At 49.2% G+C, this 16,908-nt stretch overlaps 1 protein-coding gene across 1 annotated transcript in view; it reads right to left on the bottom strand.

The window, feature by feature from the left end:
• Positions 1 to 16,908, bottom strand: part of Ccdc33 (coiled-coil domain containing 33) — a 105,645-nt gene that overhangs the window by 33,422 nt on the left and 55,315 nt on the right. Inside the window, exons 9-12 of the mRNA XM_026387736.1 lie at positions 14,435 to 14,564; positions 13,644 to 13,777; positions 12,716 to 12,787; positions 459 to 653 (exon numbers count right to left, since the gene is read on the bottom strand). Coding sequence (XP_026243521.1) covers positions 459 to 653; positions 12,716 to 12,787; positions 13,644 to 13,777; positions 14,435 to 14,564 — 531 coding nt within the window. The remainder of the gene's footprint in view (positions 1 to 458; positions 654 to 12,715; positions 12,788 to 13,643; positions 13,778 to 14,434; positions 14,565 to 16,908) is intronic.

Below are 16,908 nucleotides of genomic sequence, written 5' to 3'. Positions count from 1 at the left end.
TGTTCTTTAGCTCTCTGCACCAAGGGGCTGAGATTCTGCTGTGACCCCTCCCCATGCCAAATCCCATGATCAAGGACAGATGTTGTGCCTAAAAATGGTGTGCTCTTGTCTTTGAGCACCAACTTCCTTTTCCGTAAGTTACAACTAATCTCTGAGGGGCTTTGCCCTTCAGCTGTTAGTGACTTGAATAAATGGAACCCTGGTTTACAAGTGTTGCTGGGGTTTGTTTCAAAAGAAGCTACATGAAAGTTCCTTTCAGAAGATGAAGAAACTGTCTAAGAAGAATCCATGCCTTCCATCAGCTTGTCTTGCGGGGAAGTTCACATACAGAGTGTCCCTAACAGTGAGAGCTACTTGCTGCCTGAGGGATGAACCAGTCCCAGAGGTGGCACTTAAGCCTCCTTCCCATGGCCTTCACTGTTGTGCCATCCTGCCCTATCCAAGGGAGGGACACTTACCGTGTCACGGGACATCTCTGGCACCTGAGGCTCTTCCTCAAATTCTTGAGAGGTGGACTGGCTGGAGTCCATCGGGGAGTTCATGTTGGCGTCGAACCAGGACTCACGGATGGTACCCAGTTTCTCATCTAGGATCTTGGGGTCCAGGATGGGCAGAACCTTGCTGCTGTGCGGTGTCAAGAAGTTTTCTGGTCTCTGAGAAGATACAGAGAGAACTCTGAACAGGCTTTTTCTCTATGTCTTGTGTGATCCCCTAAGCCTCCCGTCCTCATGGCTTAGAGGCCTTGTGTGCCTGACTCCATGGACGGCCTGCCAGGGCCCCTTGCCCACTGGGTCCCAGCCACACTGTCCTGCTGTTCTTCCAACATGCCAAGCTCTTCCCGCCTCAGGAATTTTGCATCTGCTGCTCTCTCTCCCTGGAGGGCCTCATGGATCTTTCCACAGCTTTCCCTGCTCATCATTCCAGTCTCAGCCCAGAGGTGACACTCTCAGCAAAGCTTTTGAGATAGACCCCCTTACTCTATTTAAAATAACCCCACTTCCAATATACTCTCTATGCAGTGTCCCACTTTACTCTGTTCTTAATGTTTACTCTGCCAGAAAATTAACTTTCACAAAATTGGCTTTCTTCTTAATTATCTGCCTCCCTCCCCTGGTGCCCACACTAAGGTATAAATTCCATTTAAACAAGGACACTATTTATCCCCAGTGCCTGGCTCATTGTAGGTGGTCAATAAACAAATATGTCACCCATGACTCCCCTACTCAGTGTAGTAATAGTAGCTTCTAAAAGCCCCATGCTTTTTTGATCCCCTTTGCTGTGTAGACATTTTCCATTTCATCTCCTGTATCATCATCCCATTTCTCACCACCACAGTCTCGCTTCTCTCTGGACTCTCCCATGGGTCTCTTCTCCTTTAATGTCCTGTTCCCCACCTTTTCCTGTGGCATGACTATGGCTCTCTGCCAGTTTCAAATCTGACCCTACTCCAGCCCCTCCCCTGCAGGAAGCCTTCATGCCTCTGCCCACACTTAGTTTTTCTAGATTCTTCCATCCCATTCTTCTAGTTGGCTATCTGCTTTTACCCTGCTCTCTAGTTCCAGGCTTGCTTGCTATTTTTGGTTTCCCAATGAAACTTTAAGTTCCTTAGGCTTAGGGACATGTCTGTGCTCCCTTTGGGGATCAGTTACTGTAAAGCTTGTTTGAAATCAGTGGTTAGTTCTAAACTCTGCCTATTCTAAGAATCATGCAGTCTTAAGGTTTGTAGCAGCCTCAAAGGTCACCTAGTCCCACCCCACATCAGCTGTTGGGATCCTTAGTTACATGGCAGACTCATTGTTCTATTATCTAATGTTGTGTTAGAAGCAAATAGAGAAATGGGCACAATGCCAACCAAGACACAGGTGCTCAGGGTGGGAGGAGCCCCAGTGCTTGACCCGGAACACTAGAGTGAGAAGGAGAGGGGTGGCTCTCTCTTTAAGTGGATACTCTATACAAAGGTCCACATATAGGGACTAGATGAGTTGGGACAAGGACTCTTTACTTGGCCACTGAGATCCTTTACACTATTCCTTTATGTGCTATAAAATTTGGTGTGTAGAAATGTATTTGCATGAAACCTTTTTGATTTGGGTCAGTAGAGTTAGGAACATTCATACAGGTCCACATTCATCCAGTCCATTCCAGGCTCCAATTCCTTCCCTAACAAATGGATTCAAAAAATAGACAATCCCAAAGATAGAGCAGCTATATAAAGACTCTTGGAATGGGAAGAGGGAGGCATCGGGTGGCCCTGAGGCTGACTTTGGCACATGACCTATTGCATGTTCTAACGAGGACTCCCGGGCCTGTTTTGACCATGAGCATCAGCCCGGGCTGTCTCCCCGACCTGCTTCAGAAACTATCGCATGAATATAACCAAGGTAGCATCTGAGTTGGATGATTTGGGACTTTCTGGTTGTCTGTGTGTTTTAAATAGAAAAAAGCACCCTCTCCCCTATTCAGAACTGCTGAATACCGGTTGGCTGCAGAGAGAAGCTATGAAACACATATTGGATGGATGGATGAATGAAAGAATGAAGGAAAAGAATGACTAACCATGGCAAAGACCACCTCCCCACTGACCAGGTAGCCCCTGGGACTTGATATGCTGATTCAGGACCTGTAATGATATTTCTTCTCATTTCCAGGCAGAAAGCCAATTTCAATGCCTGGGATTTCATAGACTGTCATCTAATCCAGTTAGGGGAGGAAGTAGAAGTAATGAAATCAAGAGAGGTCTCCAGAGGTGCCCCCATCATTACTGAAAGCAAGGGACAATTGCTGAGGAAGTCCCCTCCCCCACAGCTTGTCTCCTTGCTGTCCACCCTGTGTGGCCCCAGCACTAGCTGGGTCAACTCAGCGACCCCATTAGAGCTGAGAACTCACCAGGTACATTTATGTGGATTCTGATGTTTACTATGTTTTGTTCATTTAATTTCATCACAAAGATAAATTCAAAATGAGTCTAACCCCTTAATCCAGGCCAGTGCCTTCTCCCCATCAGTTGGGTGGGCAGGGGGTATTGTGAGGGGAAGGCAGAGTGTCCATGGGTTTTATGTCTTCTGCCCATTCCACCCGCAGTTGCCCTTCCTGTAGTCTCTGCGGACTCCAGGGTTCCACTCTGCTCTGCTCTCCCTCACAGCTGGCATGGCCCTTGTCTGTCCACACAGCTGCTTCCTGCTGGTACCACCCAACCTGCAAGTCTTCTGTGCACACGTTCAACCCTTGGTCCCATTCAACTTTGCCAGGATCCATTCTGGCAGAGTGAGTGGGTGACATATAGAAACATCCTTAGACCTCCAGAGACACAGGCCCAGCAGGGGAGGCCAGAGGTCTTTCATGTGAGGTGCAGGGCACCCAGAGGACCACCGTGCCTAGATTTTCCTAATAGTTTCCTTTGTTTATGGCCAGCACTGCCTCTCCTGACTCCTGAGCTTCAGTCTGCCCATATTTTGGAGAGAGAATTGTGTCCTCACCTTCTTGTTCCTCCTGAAAGGGAGCTTATCCGAGATCACAGGGCTGCTGGGGGGTAGGGAGAGGATGATGGCTGAGGGATGAAATTCCTCCCTATTCAGGCCCGGCCTTGCAAGCAGGTTGCTGGCCCACCCCCACAAGCCTGTTTATTTGCTCTTCTAGTTGGCAGCTCCTGCCCCTCCTTCTGGGGCAGCTTGAGGCTGACAAGTGGCCCCTCGCTCTGTAGCTGCATGGATGCAGCACATCCTGCTTCATTAGCAATATAATTGGAGACTGACTTTGAAAGCTCAAAGCAATGCACGGGCCATGTGCTCGCTCAGACTCTGCGCCCAGCACACACTGCTGCAGCTGCCCACAGCACATGTGAGCACCATGGTGGGGAGAAGATGCCCCCTCTTCAAGCCTTCTAGCCCTCACTGTTGCCAGCAGAGCCAGGTCTGTTGAGACAGAGCAGGCCAATAGCATCCCAGGATTGCAGTTTCTTAGGTCATCTGTCTCCTCCTTCACCCAACGTCCTCTGCTTCCCTCCTACCCCTTCAACCCCTAGATCCCTGATCATGCAAAATGCAACAGCTCCAGCCTGCCCTGGCAATTACAGAGTAGCCAGGCTGCAGCTGCTGTCCTCGGTGCTGAAAATGCCCGCCTTCCGGCCAGCCTGCCTGCCTGCCTCTCTCCCCGCCCTGAGCCTTCTAGCTGGAGAGCACATGCTCTTAATTCAATTAGCTGCCCCTGAACCCTCCCCAGGGAGCCTGGAGCGGAAACTGACAAATTCTGTTTAACAAAGACATTTGTCCCCCGCCCCGCCGGCTTTAGGCTCTGCTCTCCTGTATCCCGCTCATTAGGTATCTAACAAAGTGCATCCCAAGAAATCTGCTTCCAATCGCTAGTAATTCAGGAGGCCTGATGCAATTTTCTCCCTGATAAGGGTGTCTCGCCCGCTGGCAAGCGCCATAATGAGCCCTGTGCTTCGACTCCCCGATCAGTCATTGCTTTGTCATTTCCTGTGGCCACAGTTGTAGGTTCTTATCTCTTCAGCTGTAGGCGAGGCTCAGACAACAGGCCCCTTCAAGAGGTCTTGCTGCCTGCCCTGCACGTAAGCCTCCTTATGGTGTCCTGCATGGTCCTGCAGCTGTGGTGGAGTCAGGCTCTGAGTTTGTCTTTCAGCCAACAAGGGTCCCAGTGTTAATCTTCACTGGGGCCATCATTTATTTCCCAGAAAATGGTGTCAGAGTGTTAATCCAAACGCAAGTTGAGGGGTCAGGGGAGGGAAATCACTGATAAAGATATTTTAAAATTCTGTCAGGGGTCTTAGTATTAAACGGAGCCCTGCCTACAGCTCAGTAGATGGACTGAGAGTTCATGCGTTAGCCTGAAGCCTGCTCTTTTAGTATTTAATCTTTTCTCTTGGGTTCTCCCTATTCGCATCAAGAGAGACTTTTACAACACATAGGTCAGACCACATCTGACTCAAGAACCTTCTTTAGCTCCACAATGCTTTTTGACAAAGTTCAAACCCTGTATTCTGTCACCCAGGCCCTCCACAGTTTAAGCTCCACCTAATCTCCAGTCTCACTGTCCATTATAACCCCGTATGTCTCATGGGCTCTAGCCACTGTCAAGCCTCCATGTCTTTGTACATGTAGGTCTCTTTCCTGGATGCACTTTGGCCTTGTCAATTTCTAAGCCACTATTTGAGGCAGAGGTGTGCTCCAACCACACCTCTTAGCGATGTTTCCCCTATTATCTGTATGCTCAATGTACCTATTTCAATTAGACCCTTCTTAGCAAGATGGTGGTGATAATCTGTTGAGTGCTTTATTGCAAGGCATGCGTTAGGGATCTAATAAATGGTTAATGAACTCATGCACAAATGACCTTAGCTGGGTCTGTGATACATCTGGTTTGGCTGAAGGGAGGTCTAGGTGGTCCAACTTTGAGAGGGGAGAATCCCAAGGTCAAGCCACACTTTCTGAGAAGTTGGTCTGGAAGTGTCTGCCCTGTCTCCCTTTCTTTCCCTGCTCCCTCTTCCTTCAGTCTACCAATTATGCATCGGGCTTATAAGTAGTGAAGAGCTGGGGAAAGTCCAAATGTCCACCTTTTCAGCTATCCCTGCATCCTGACTTAGTATGCTCCGTCTCTCAAAGGAACTTGCAGATTCACATTCCCAAGGCAACTGAGGTCCTGTGGCTGGTGATGAATGTGTGATGAACCTGTATCAGGTCTCCTGAATTACAAGTGATTGGAAACACTGTGGCTCTTTTTGTCCTGCTCTGATCTGGGAAGCAGGGTTTATTCTCCATCTCCTCCACAGCCCCCAGGATGCACTGGGAACTTCTGCAAATCTGGCCTCTAGAGAGAAACTGTCTCTTTCCCCTTTCTTCATTCTCTGAAAAATTGCTGCAAAGTCAAATGTGGTGCTGGTGACGTTAATCTTCAGCACTTGACAAGGCCCCCTGATGTCCTTATGGATATGAAGCTGGTGGAGCAGCTGTCATGGGGGGCGGGTGTTGAGTGATGGATTAGTGGGGCTCCAACATTCCCCCTTCCTCCAGGAGCACTGTCCTCATCCCTGATAAGTTCATCATATTTGTCAGCAATGTGGGCGAAACGTGCTAAGAGCTCCCTTTACCAAGTGGCTGCAGGACACTGTCCTGAGCATGGACCCCCTAATTCCATTTTCACCGCATTCCTGGCTGGTTGGGATTACCATCCCTTTTATGGATAAGGAAATGAAGAGTGGCCAAGATGCAGGATCCAAGCCCAGGTCTGCGGGGGCGCATGCACACAGTACAGCACTGACAACATCCCCACCACATCACAGATGACCTGGAGCTTGGGTGGAATGCTAGTGAAACGTCTGGATGTGTTATATGATAAAATCAGGGTCCAGAGTGACCTCAAGCCTAGAAGGTGGGTTGAGGTGAAAAAGGTGAAATACCACAGGGAGGAGAAACCCTGTTTAAGTTCAAAGTCCAGCAGTAGACATGCCAGGTGGATGGACTCCCATTTTTAAATGGACTCTCACTGCCTTGGTGAGAATGAAGATAAACAACAGACTGTGGCTACACCTAAGGGAAGAATTGGTTTAGAGAAGGGGTGATGGTCCTGTTTACCCAGCCATGCTGACTTGGTCCCATCATTCTGGGGGAAACTTTAAGAGTAATGTTGTCAAGGGGAGATAATCAGGAGGATGAAAATCAGAAACCAAGTATAAGAAAGACAGCTGCAGGGAGGAGGGTTGGTGCAACCTGGGAGGATATAAGAAGTTTGCAGGGACTGGGGCTGGGGCTCAGTGGGAGAGCGCTTGCCTAGCATATGTGAGGCACTGGGTTCCATCCTCAGCATCGCATAAAAATAAATCATGAAATAAAGGAATAAAAAAGAATTGCTATTTAAAAAAGAGATTGCAAACATCAGCAGGGCTTACACGGGCATGGGAGCTGACCTCCCTGGAGATGGCCTCAGGAAGAAGAAGGTGGGCCCAGGTAGGAAACCAAACAGGGGCAGGAGGAGGAGGATCAGGAGGGAGCTGACAGAAGCAGGAGAGGGCTTCCTGGGAGGGAGGGATTCCCTGTGAGGGAGGATGGAAGTATCGAACTCCCTGTCTCTGAGGCGGTGAGCTTGGGAGGAGAGACATGATAGCCAAGGGACTGTGGAGGCTGATGCTGTCTTCAAGGCACAGAGCACCATGGAAAGGGTTCAGCCATTGTGAAAAGCATGTAGGAGCCTCCAATGGCAAGATGATGAACCCTGCCTCCACACCACGTGTCCATGACCCAAGGGCCACCCTGGGAAAGCACAGGCTGTTCTTTCTCATTCCTCCCAACTGGACTTAGAATCTGAGCTGGTGAGGAAAGGGCACCTGTGAATGGTGTGGGGTGGGGCTGACTTCTTTACTTTGTCTTTTGCCATGTGACCTGGGACAGTGAAAAGACAGAGAGTAGGAGACTTTATGTAAGGAATATAAAACAGGGGTGAAGGGAGATGGTGAGAGGGGAAGGGTCTCTTTCTCTGGATCCATCATCATCCTATGATGGTGTTTCCAGAACTGGAATCTTGGGGGTGAGTACAGAACCTTCCAGAGAATAGAGCCAATTGAGGAGACTACTGTGCTATGGATGCTGGACTTTGGGCACCTGTGTTTGTGTTTGGTGAGGAAGTGGAGGCAGTTTTATGTTGGGATTTCTCTAAGGACCAGCCTAAGATCATCATATGTGGCTTTCAAAAAAATTCATGAATATTAATCAGAAGGCAGCATGATTCTGCCCTCCCCTTGTCCTCCCTTCCCACATTTGCTAAAGAGCCACTTATTCCCCACTCTGGGCTGGTCTCCAGAGAGAGTTTTGTAACCAAGGCATCAGAATAGCCCTTTTCATGGCATTGGACTGCCCTACCCTTTCCCAATGAGGGGAAGAGGGGATGGGGATTACACCTGATTGAGGTAGCCACTGCTTCCCTCAGAATGGGAAGCAGGGGCCACCACCTGCTCGCCTCAAATGCATCTCCCCTGTGCCAAAATCCAAGGAAGCTCCAGCAGCTCGGGAGGCTGAGGTGGAGGATTGTAAGTTCAAAGCCAACCTCAGCAACAGTGAGGCACTAAGCAACTCAGTGAGACTCTGTCTCTAAATAAAACACAAAAAATGGCTGGGGATGTGGCTCAGTGGTTTAGAGCCCCTGAGTTCATTCCCCAGTACCCCCCCCCCCAAAAAAAAAAAAAGAAAAAAGAAAGAAAAGAAATCCAAGGAAGATAGAGGTTTTCAGGTTTCTAGTTTCTCTTGGGCTATAGACTGAGGGTGGGGGGGATCCTTACCTCTACCTGATGCCTGATGCCCTCACAGTCCACATGGACAAGATGCTGAGTCCCAAATCCCAGCCCCAAGAGAGGACATGTGATGAACACCCGGATGACCACCTATACTTGCCCCACCTCACAGGGAGGTACATTTCTAAGCAGAGGCAAGGACGGACCTGATGAGTACCCACTGTGTGCCCGGGGAAGCTGGCTAGTGTTTGCTGTACTTCAAAGAGGCTAGCTACAGGCTGGAGGGCACCCAGGATTTGGTGGGATCTTGAAGCCAGTTCATTAAAAAGAGCCAGGCTGCTTAGCCTGGAGAAGTACAGCCTCTCCGGGGACCACACATACTCTTCAAAGAGAAGAGGCCAAGATCAGAGGGGGAAAGCAGAAGACCAAAGGTTGATTTGTGCATGTGTATGTGGGGCGGCCATGGGCTCATGGATTCTTGGAGCCTAAAGGGCCTCTAAAGCTAACACCCCGACTATGTGATAAAGAGAGGTTTTCTGCATATATTCAGGTATACGTACAGTAGTTTTTATGTCTCTGGGTATATTTATTCACGTACTTACCTGCATATACAACTCCAGCTTAAGGGAGATCACTCTAAACAGAATAGCCTGGAGAAATCCCACTAGAGGTAAAAGCCAACCCATCACCAATATACCACCTTCAAAAAACAAAATCCCAAACTAGAGACCACCTCCTGCTGCCAGGCACTGAGCCTGTAGGCTCTATTAGCTTGTCTGCCCACAAACATGCTTGATGGCTGATGATATGATCTGTGCAGGAGGTTTGCTGGGTGCACTGCAGCCCCAGAGGGCAGAGCCAGGAGCCGGGGCAGAGGAAGGCTGAGAGGCATGGTGGGCTCCCTGTGAGGGGACCATTCTGATCATGCACTTTCACTCATGAACCATGGGATGGGCTGCTTCTAGAGGAAGTGGGCTTCCTGTCATGGTAGAGCACAGGGAGAGGGTGCAATGACCCCCTGATGGGTGTGGTGGAGTGTTGAAAGAGCCCTCTGCACTCTCTATGTGGAAATCCCACCATGATCTTGTTCTTACAGCTCTAAGAAAGGGTGATGTGGAAATGGTGGATGTTGGAGGCTGTGCTCACCAAAATTAGGAGCAGAATAGCCTGTGCCTGGACTTCCTGGACATGGAGGCTCATAAGAAAAAAGATGTGTCCTCAGGCTGGGGCCATGTGCAAATAGAGCATGCACATCCATTTCTCCTGAAGCACTTCCTGTCTGTGGTCCATCTGAGCCTGGGCAAGGAGTGCAAGGAGCCGTGTTGCCCTAAGATAGAGCTGTAGCCACATGGACCAGGGACCTCAAGAGGCCCATTCTCACAAGCTCCATTGCAGTCGGAGTGTCCACAAGACTAACATCTCCAGGTGGTGGCTTCTGGAGCTTTAGGCAGTATTTTGTTTGAATGGTGGAAGAATTGACCATTCTGGCCTTAGCCCTGCTTTTGCCTTTCCACAGACTACAAGGCAGAGATGGAAACCAAGTGCCCTCTCCCATGGAGTTGCAGGCAACACCTTAGTGGAACAACAGGTTGAAATGAATGGGATCTCTTTGTCATAGCAGCTTTGCTCATAACCTTACTTAGATATCTTACTCAGAGAATCCTCTCCAAGGACTCCCTATCCATCAGGCTACTTATCATTCCATCAGGCCACTTATCATTATTGAAATCTGCTTATGAATCTACTTGTTTGATGTTGGCTCCATACTCCCTGCTCTCTAAGGATGCAAGCTTTATGAAAGGGGGGATTTTTTGGGCGGAATATGTTCAAGTAATATCTCTAAAACCCAGATGCCTAGATGTTTGCATGGAGGACAATGATTGTTTATAGCAAAGATGATAGGGAGGCATGGAGGGGGACTCTAGACTTAGCTGCAATACCAACCTGGCCCCTTCATCAATCCTCACTCTCCCCCCTCCCCTTAGGGAGAATATACCAAAAGGGTTCAGATGAGAGGAGAAACTTGTTCTAGGCCACTGAAGGTGACCTTGAGGCAGCTGGCTCCATGACCACTGGCTTCTACTCCCATTTCAGTCCACAGGGACAGACAAAATTCTTCTTGTCCTGCACAGTGCTTGGCATTAAGGGGTTCCTCATCAAATATGCACAGCATAAAAGAATGAACAAATGGGTACTATGGCTGCAGAACCTTATGGTACACCTACCCACACTAGCACTTCATACTCAGTCCCCTAAATTGGTCTTCAACATTCTAGAGTCAAAGCGAGTCCTTGTTGTCCAGTTCTCAGATAAATTCACCAAGAAACAGTTAAGCTATAAGGAGATTTAGCTTCTGCATGTGCCAATAGGGTGTGAAGACATCTGTTGGTTTACACACATGTATGAGCAGGTACATATGCATTAAATAGGTGCTACCTTGCAGAGGTGTGTGTGTGTGCACGTATGCAAATCTATGCGTATGTGCCTATCCCCACGTAGACATTCAAATGTGACTGAGAGTGTGCATGTGTGGAATTTGTGTGTATGAATTCTTGGCCGATGGAATGGAATTTCTGCTAGTACTATTTTCCTGGTACACACCCAATCTTGATATGTTTTCTTTTCCTTTCTTCTTGGAAATCCATTACTAAAAGGGTTTTTTACCCGCTTCCAGGGGGTGGGGGCTCAGGGAAGGGGAAGCTAAAATCACAAGGCCCAGATCAAAACACTCAGCAGCTAAATGAATTCGGCAGCGTTTTCCCGCATGACTTGGAGGGATAATTTAGTGAGGCCGCCAGCTGGAAGGAAAGGGATTAATTCTGCACTTAGCACAGCTCCGGTGAATAATTCATCACTGGAGACCTTTGTGCCCAGCCCCTAGGCAATTGGGGAAGTGTCCTGCCCACCTGCCTGTTGCCTGCCTGTGTCTGCCAGTCCCCTGACCAGGGGCACCGACACTCCCGTTAGTCCCAGGATGCAAATGCCCAGTGCAGACAGCAGGAGGCAGAGGGATGTGAGGACCGAGCTGGCGGTGGCCACTGGCAGACTCCAGACCCTGGGAAAAGCCCTGGAGGGCTGGGCTCCTATCTGGGAAATTTGTGACAATCTGCATGTCCCTTTTCTTGGATATTGCTTCTTCTGTTTTGGTTCCTGTACCAGGTTCAGTGGTGGTGTACTAGGGGGTGCCATCAGAGACCCTAGCTAACAAGCTCTCTCCTACCAGGTGATAGAGGACTCTCAAGATGACAATGCTGAACACCCACAGCAAGGAGAGACTTGTGGGGAGATCCTTTTGGGCTGGTACCTCCTAGATGTACCTCTCATATCCTGTACAATGGACCTCCCCTTGTTCTTCATGGCAAGGTCTTCAGAGCTCGTGGCTACTTTTACAGGCATGGGGAGTTGGTAGGAGTGGGTTAGCCTAGACATCCTGAACATTTCCTTGGTTCATGGTCAAACCACCCATATCCCAGTACCACAGAGTGGAAAGTGAGAGAATTCTAGCAGGTGCCTATTAGGTGCACTGTAGCCCCATGACCAGGATCCAAGCAGGACTCAGAGCCCGAACACAGTTAGCTAGAGGAACAGCAGTCCATCCATCAGCAGGACTCAGCCTCAGGTGCCTTTCCATTTGGACCAACCCTGCTACGGTAGGCAGGATTCTCAATAGGGGGCTCCAAGATTCCTTGTCATAATCCTTGCAACCTGAAATATGGTGAGCTATGGTTGCCTTTGATTTTGGTGCATTATGTGACCCAGCTGATGCCAAGATAAGGGACACAGTCAGTGGGCATAACCTTATCATTCCAGAACCTCTAAGAGCACAGAATTTTCTCTGGCTGCCAACAGAGAGGCAATCAGAATTTTGAAGTGTGATGGGGATTGGATATGGCTGCTAGCATCAAGATGGAGAAGGCCACTGAGAGGAGGAATGTGGGTGATCTTCAGGAGCTGAGAGCCCCTGGCTGACAGCCAGCAAGAAATCTGGGATGTCAGTCCAACACTGCAGGATCCTGCAGCAACCCAAATGAGCTTGGAATCAGATTCTTCTCCAGAACCTCTGGAAAGAAAAGTGATCCTCCTAGCATCTTGATTTCAGCCACACTGTGTGGAACTACCTACCTCCAGAAGTGTCAGATAGTACATAGGTGTTGTTTTAAGCTGCTAATTTTGTGATACAGCAAAACAAACTGGTCCTAGTTTACCTTTGTAGAATCTTGACCCCAGTGAAACAGGCTCGGTTTGGCCTGGATCAGAGACCTACTCCTAGGTTTGGTGGCCCTCTTCTCTCAGCTTTTTCTCTGGTTTTCTGGTGCTTCAAATCATCCTCAGACATTCCAACCCAAATTAGCAGTGCCCTTCTCCCAGAAGTCCCTGGCCCCTTGTCCCTGAACAAGGCCAGCAATTGTGAAAGAGGTTGGAACTCACTGAGGAGTTATACATCTGCCAACCCTGGTGTCCCCTGGAGCACAGCCTTACCTCAGAGGAAAGAAGCTGGAAGGAGAGATCCACTGTGGGAGCGTCACCATTTATGGTTTTCAGGTTGGTGTCCTGGGGAGGAGAAGGGGGAGTCAGCTCACTCTGGCCAGGGCAGCTACTGGGCCTCTGCTCTGCCCACTGTTCTGCATTCCCTAAGAAGGTGTCTGCAGGGTAGGGGGGCGGGGCCTTGGCCTCTGCTCCCTCACCACCTCCACACTGCCCTCTCAAATCCTCTAGAGACCTGAATAGCACCCTCCAGGCTCATCTCCTGGCAGAGCGGAAGTTCCCATTTCCTGATATGTGCTATGTCAGGATGGACAGAAGTATTTTAGGGAAAAAGGTGGCAGAGAAATAGATAATGTTGATCATGATGATATTCATTCTTATTTGAGAACACATTCTAAGTGCTTTACGTATTTCCTGACAAAATCTCATAGCAATGCTATGAGAAAAGTACTATTATTACATGCCCAAGTTATAGACCAGGAAACTGAGGTGTGGAGACTTTCAACAACTTCCCCACAGTTGTGTAAGCAGGTAAGAGGTTGGAACCAGAATTTGTACCCAGGCAGAGTCTGGCTCTAGAACCTGGGCATGTTGTTCCTAGTTTAGAGATGAGGACTCCAAGGTCTAGAGATCTAGTTCTCCCATAGTAATGGAGAGGATAGGGCAAGACAGGATTCACACCCAGAACTGGTGGAGAACCTGAGCTCTTGTCACTGTCCCTGGAGGCCTCCCTGTGCTTCTTCCCCAGGGGTGGTTTCTCTGGCTTGGTTCTTCAGCCCCAGAGGCAAGACTGGTCTTTAGTGTTGGGGAGCTCCCCTAGGGTTCAGCTTCACCAAAATCTCCTGGAAGCTGTGTTGAGGTGGAGCAGATTTGGGGAGGAGGTGGGACCAGGTGGGGTACCCCCCCAGGGCAGGGGACTCACGGTAATGGGGAGCCGCTCTATGCGCAGCGCATTCAAGCCTTTCCCTGTCATTATCTTGCGGTATAAGCGACTCTTAAGCGGCAACACGGAGACACCTAGGGGCTTGCCGAAGGTCCATGGTTCACTGCCTTTCACTGTGGGGGAAAGACCAGCTGGGGCTCCCACCAAAGACCACACCTGGCTTCTCAGATCCCAGCGTGTGGGCTCCACCTGAACCCCATCCTCTGATATGGAGATCTAGTTCTCCCACCCACCACCCACCTGCTCTCCTGCCTCCTGGTTTTCTTCTGCACATACATCCTCTTTCTCTTCTGTCCTCAGGGGTTTGTGAATTCAAAGCCAACTCTAAACAGAGTCTGCATCTCTAGGTATTTCTCTGGATTCCCCTTGTCTCTGTCCTTTGGGGACTTCAATTCCAGTGTGGAAGTAAGACTGTGGATCAGCTGGTCTCTGAATCCTATCTACCCGGACCCACCCTGAGCACTCTGGGAGCCATGAACTCAGGGCTCCACCCCTGCCTCCTAATTGATGGGTGCAGTAAAAGCCAGGCAGCTAGTATGGGAATAGGCCCATGTGTGCTGGTCTTGTCCCTACAGCTTCGACCCTTGTGGAAAGGGAATCTAGCCAGGCTCTCCTCTCCTTGGCTGCCTGTACTGTGAGTCTGTCTTGGCACCTAGGGGCTCTTAACCCATCTCTACAGAGGGCAGAGGCAAGATAGCTCCAAAACCCCTTCATAAATATGCAGGTCTCCTGGTGCAGGGTTGCCCTGGTGTGGGACCAGGTACACTTACCTGAAGTAGAGGAGTAGTATTCCAGCACCAAGGCTGCGTTTTTGGAGAAATTGGTACCTCCATCTCGGCTTTGGAAGAGGAAGGACTGATTCCACTGGGGTAGCTCTGGAGGTCCCCCAGGCTTGGAGAGCTGGAAAGAGAGGGTGGGAGCAGGTGTGGGGCAATAGCTTCTCCCAAGTTAAGACATCAGGTTATGTCTCTCTCTCTCTCTCTCTTTCTCTCTCTCTCTCTCTTTCTCTCTCTCTCTCTCTCTCTCTCTCTCTCTCTATATATATATATATATATATATATATATATCACAAATGGTTGTCCCAATTATAAAAGCAGCACATATTTATTTAACACATTTTAGGAAAGAAAGTAAAATAAAAAGGAGCATAAATCCCCTATATTCCTACACTACAGAAGACTGTTCATAAAACTGTTGGTTTTTGTTTTCTGGGCATATTTTTTATATACCAGTGATTGTCATTCAGTATTCTGCCTTTCTCATTTGCCATCAAAACCTAGGCATATCCAGAGTCATTAAGAAACTCTTCTTACCCATGACTATTTCCTGTCATGCCCAAGTGGCCTATTTTCTCCCTCCCCCAATCTTTTTTTTTTTTTTTCAATTACGCTGTACTGAATGCTCTTTGCCAAGAACCTCTATATTCCCAATTATTTCCTTGGTTCAAATTCAAATACACAAAACAATCCCTGTGTTAAAGGACATGCATATTTTAAGGTGCTTGATTGGTGAACTGTTCTCCTGAAGTGTTGCATTAATGTTTACAACTGTGCTGTGGCTGGAGGTATCAGTAAGTGTAAAATTAGACATGACATCTACTTTTGTCACTAGCCCCTCTCTGCCTCCTATAGGTTCCCCAGACTCCAGATCCTTGGTGTGTCTGAGATGTGAGCTGTCAGGTGCTGGGGCACTTGATGGCATACTAAGCCAGCAGCTGGAAAATACACACAGGGACAATTTAGACAATGAAACAACTCCAATACCTAAATAAAGAGCTATGTGAGACATTCTGTGGGTGATCAGAGAAACTGCCTTGAAGGCCAAAGGATCAGAGGAAGTTCTGAAGGGAGACTGGACAGGGTAAAGGGAGGGAGAAAGATCTTCTGGATGGGAAGGGGCACAAGCAATGGAATGTGGATGTGGCATTGAGTATGGCAGTGTGGAGAACTCCTAGAATGGAAAAGGACCCTGGGGGAGGCCTGGCAACTGCAGAAGTCTAGCAGCTGAGCCTAGGTAGGGAGAAGGTAGGGAGATGGGAGGCAGCCCTGCAGGGCCTCAGTGTAGGGAGGGCTGCAGTCACTAGCACAGGCTCTCTGAGTGGCTGCCTTGCCTCTGCCCCCATCAGGAGCTGTCAGAAACAGGGGCAGCCTCCCTCACCTCCTGCTCCCCTGAAATTCATCATTGCTTTTTTTTAAAAAAAAGGTCAGCATGCATGCTCCATGGACTGTTGCTGCCGCATTAAGGAGGAGCATCATTATGGGTTCTGTCCCACCCTATGGTGGTACAACCCTGATGCCTGTCACACTGATGGCTGGCTCTAGTTTTCCCAATCCCAGTTCAAGGCTCCACTGTGCCTTCACTGGCCCCCGGGAGATGGGTTGTGGCCAGTGCAGGGTCAGGGAATTGTGACTGGGGTGATGGGAGTGGAGTAATCCTCACACACTCATGATGGAAGGTTGGGAGAGCCATGTGACCACCATGCTTAAGCCAGAGAAGCTGGTTTTGGGTTCTGTGGAGCTTGAGAGTGATCTTTCAGGACTGATCCCCAAACCATGTCCCTCCCAGAGACACCCATTCTCCTGGGTGCCAGAGAGGCATCCAGATGGCCTGGCCCAGCTGCTAGGCATTAGGTCACTCAGGGAGGACCTGTGGCTCATCCCCCTGCTGCCCCTTTCCTTGCCCCCACCCTGGAAGAGAGTTATTTAATGGATGCTCACTGTCTGCTCTGGGACCTATTAATGTGTCTAAATGGGGTCTATAAAGCAAGAGGTGGTGAGTGGCTGCCTGCCTAATGAGGGACAGCCAGTTCCCTGAATGGTTTCCCAGGGTGAGTCCCCCAGGAAAGATCCCCTCAGACTAGAATTGGGGAGGGAGGGTCAGTCTCATTGTCTCTCTGATTCATATTCATATTCTCTCATTCTCTCTCTCTCTCTCTCTCTCTCTCTCTCTCTCTCTCTCTCTCTCTCTCTCGTGTGTGTCTCAAGGTTAAATATAACCTGCAGAGTCTGATGTCAGGGCCCTGGGAAGGTGCTAGTGGCTGATGCATGTGCTGGGTGGGGGCAGGGAGAGGGTAGACATTGCCTGTAGATGCTAATGGGAAAGGCCACAGTGGTCTATGGAATTAAGGAATGTGATTAACCCTCAGCTGTGATCTTCAGAAAAGCCATTAACCCCTCCGGGCCACTGAGGCAGACTTACCTTCCTTGGGGACAGAGCCTTTATTCCATGGCTCATGGCCTCTCCT

The sequence above is a fragment of the Urocitellus parryii genome, chromosome 6 (assembly GCF_045843805.1).
Source record: "Urocitellus parryii isolate mUroPar1 chromosome 6, mUroPar1.hap1, whole genome shotgun sequence".
Lineage (NCBI taxonomy): Eukaryota > Metazoa > Chordata > Mammalia > Rodentia > Sciuridae > Urocitellus > Urocitellus parryii.
This window is presented reverse-complemented; position numbering and strand designations above follow the sequence as displayed.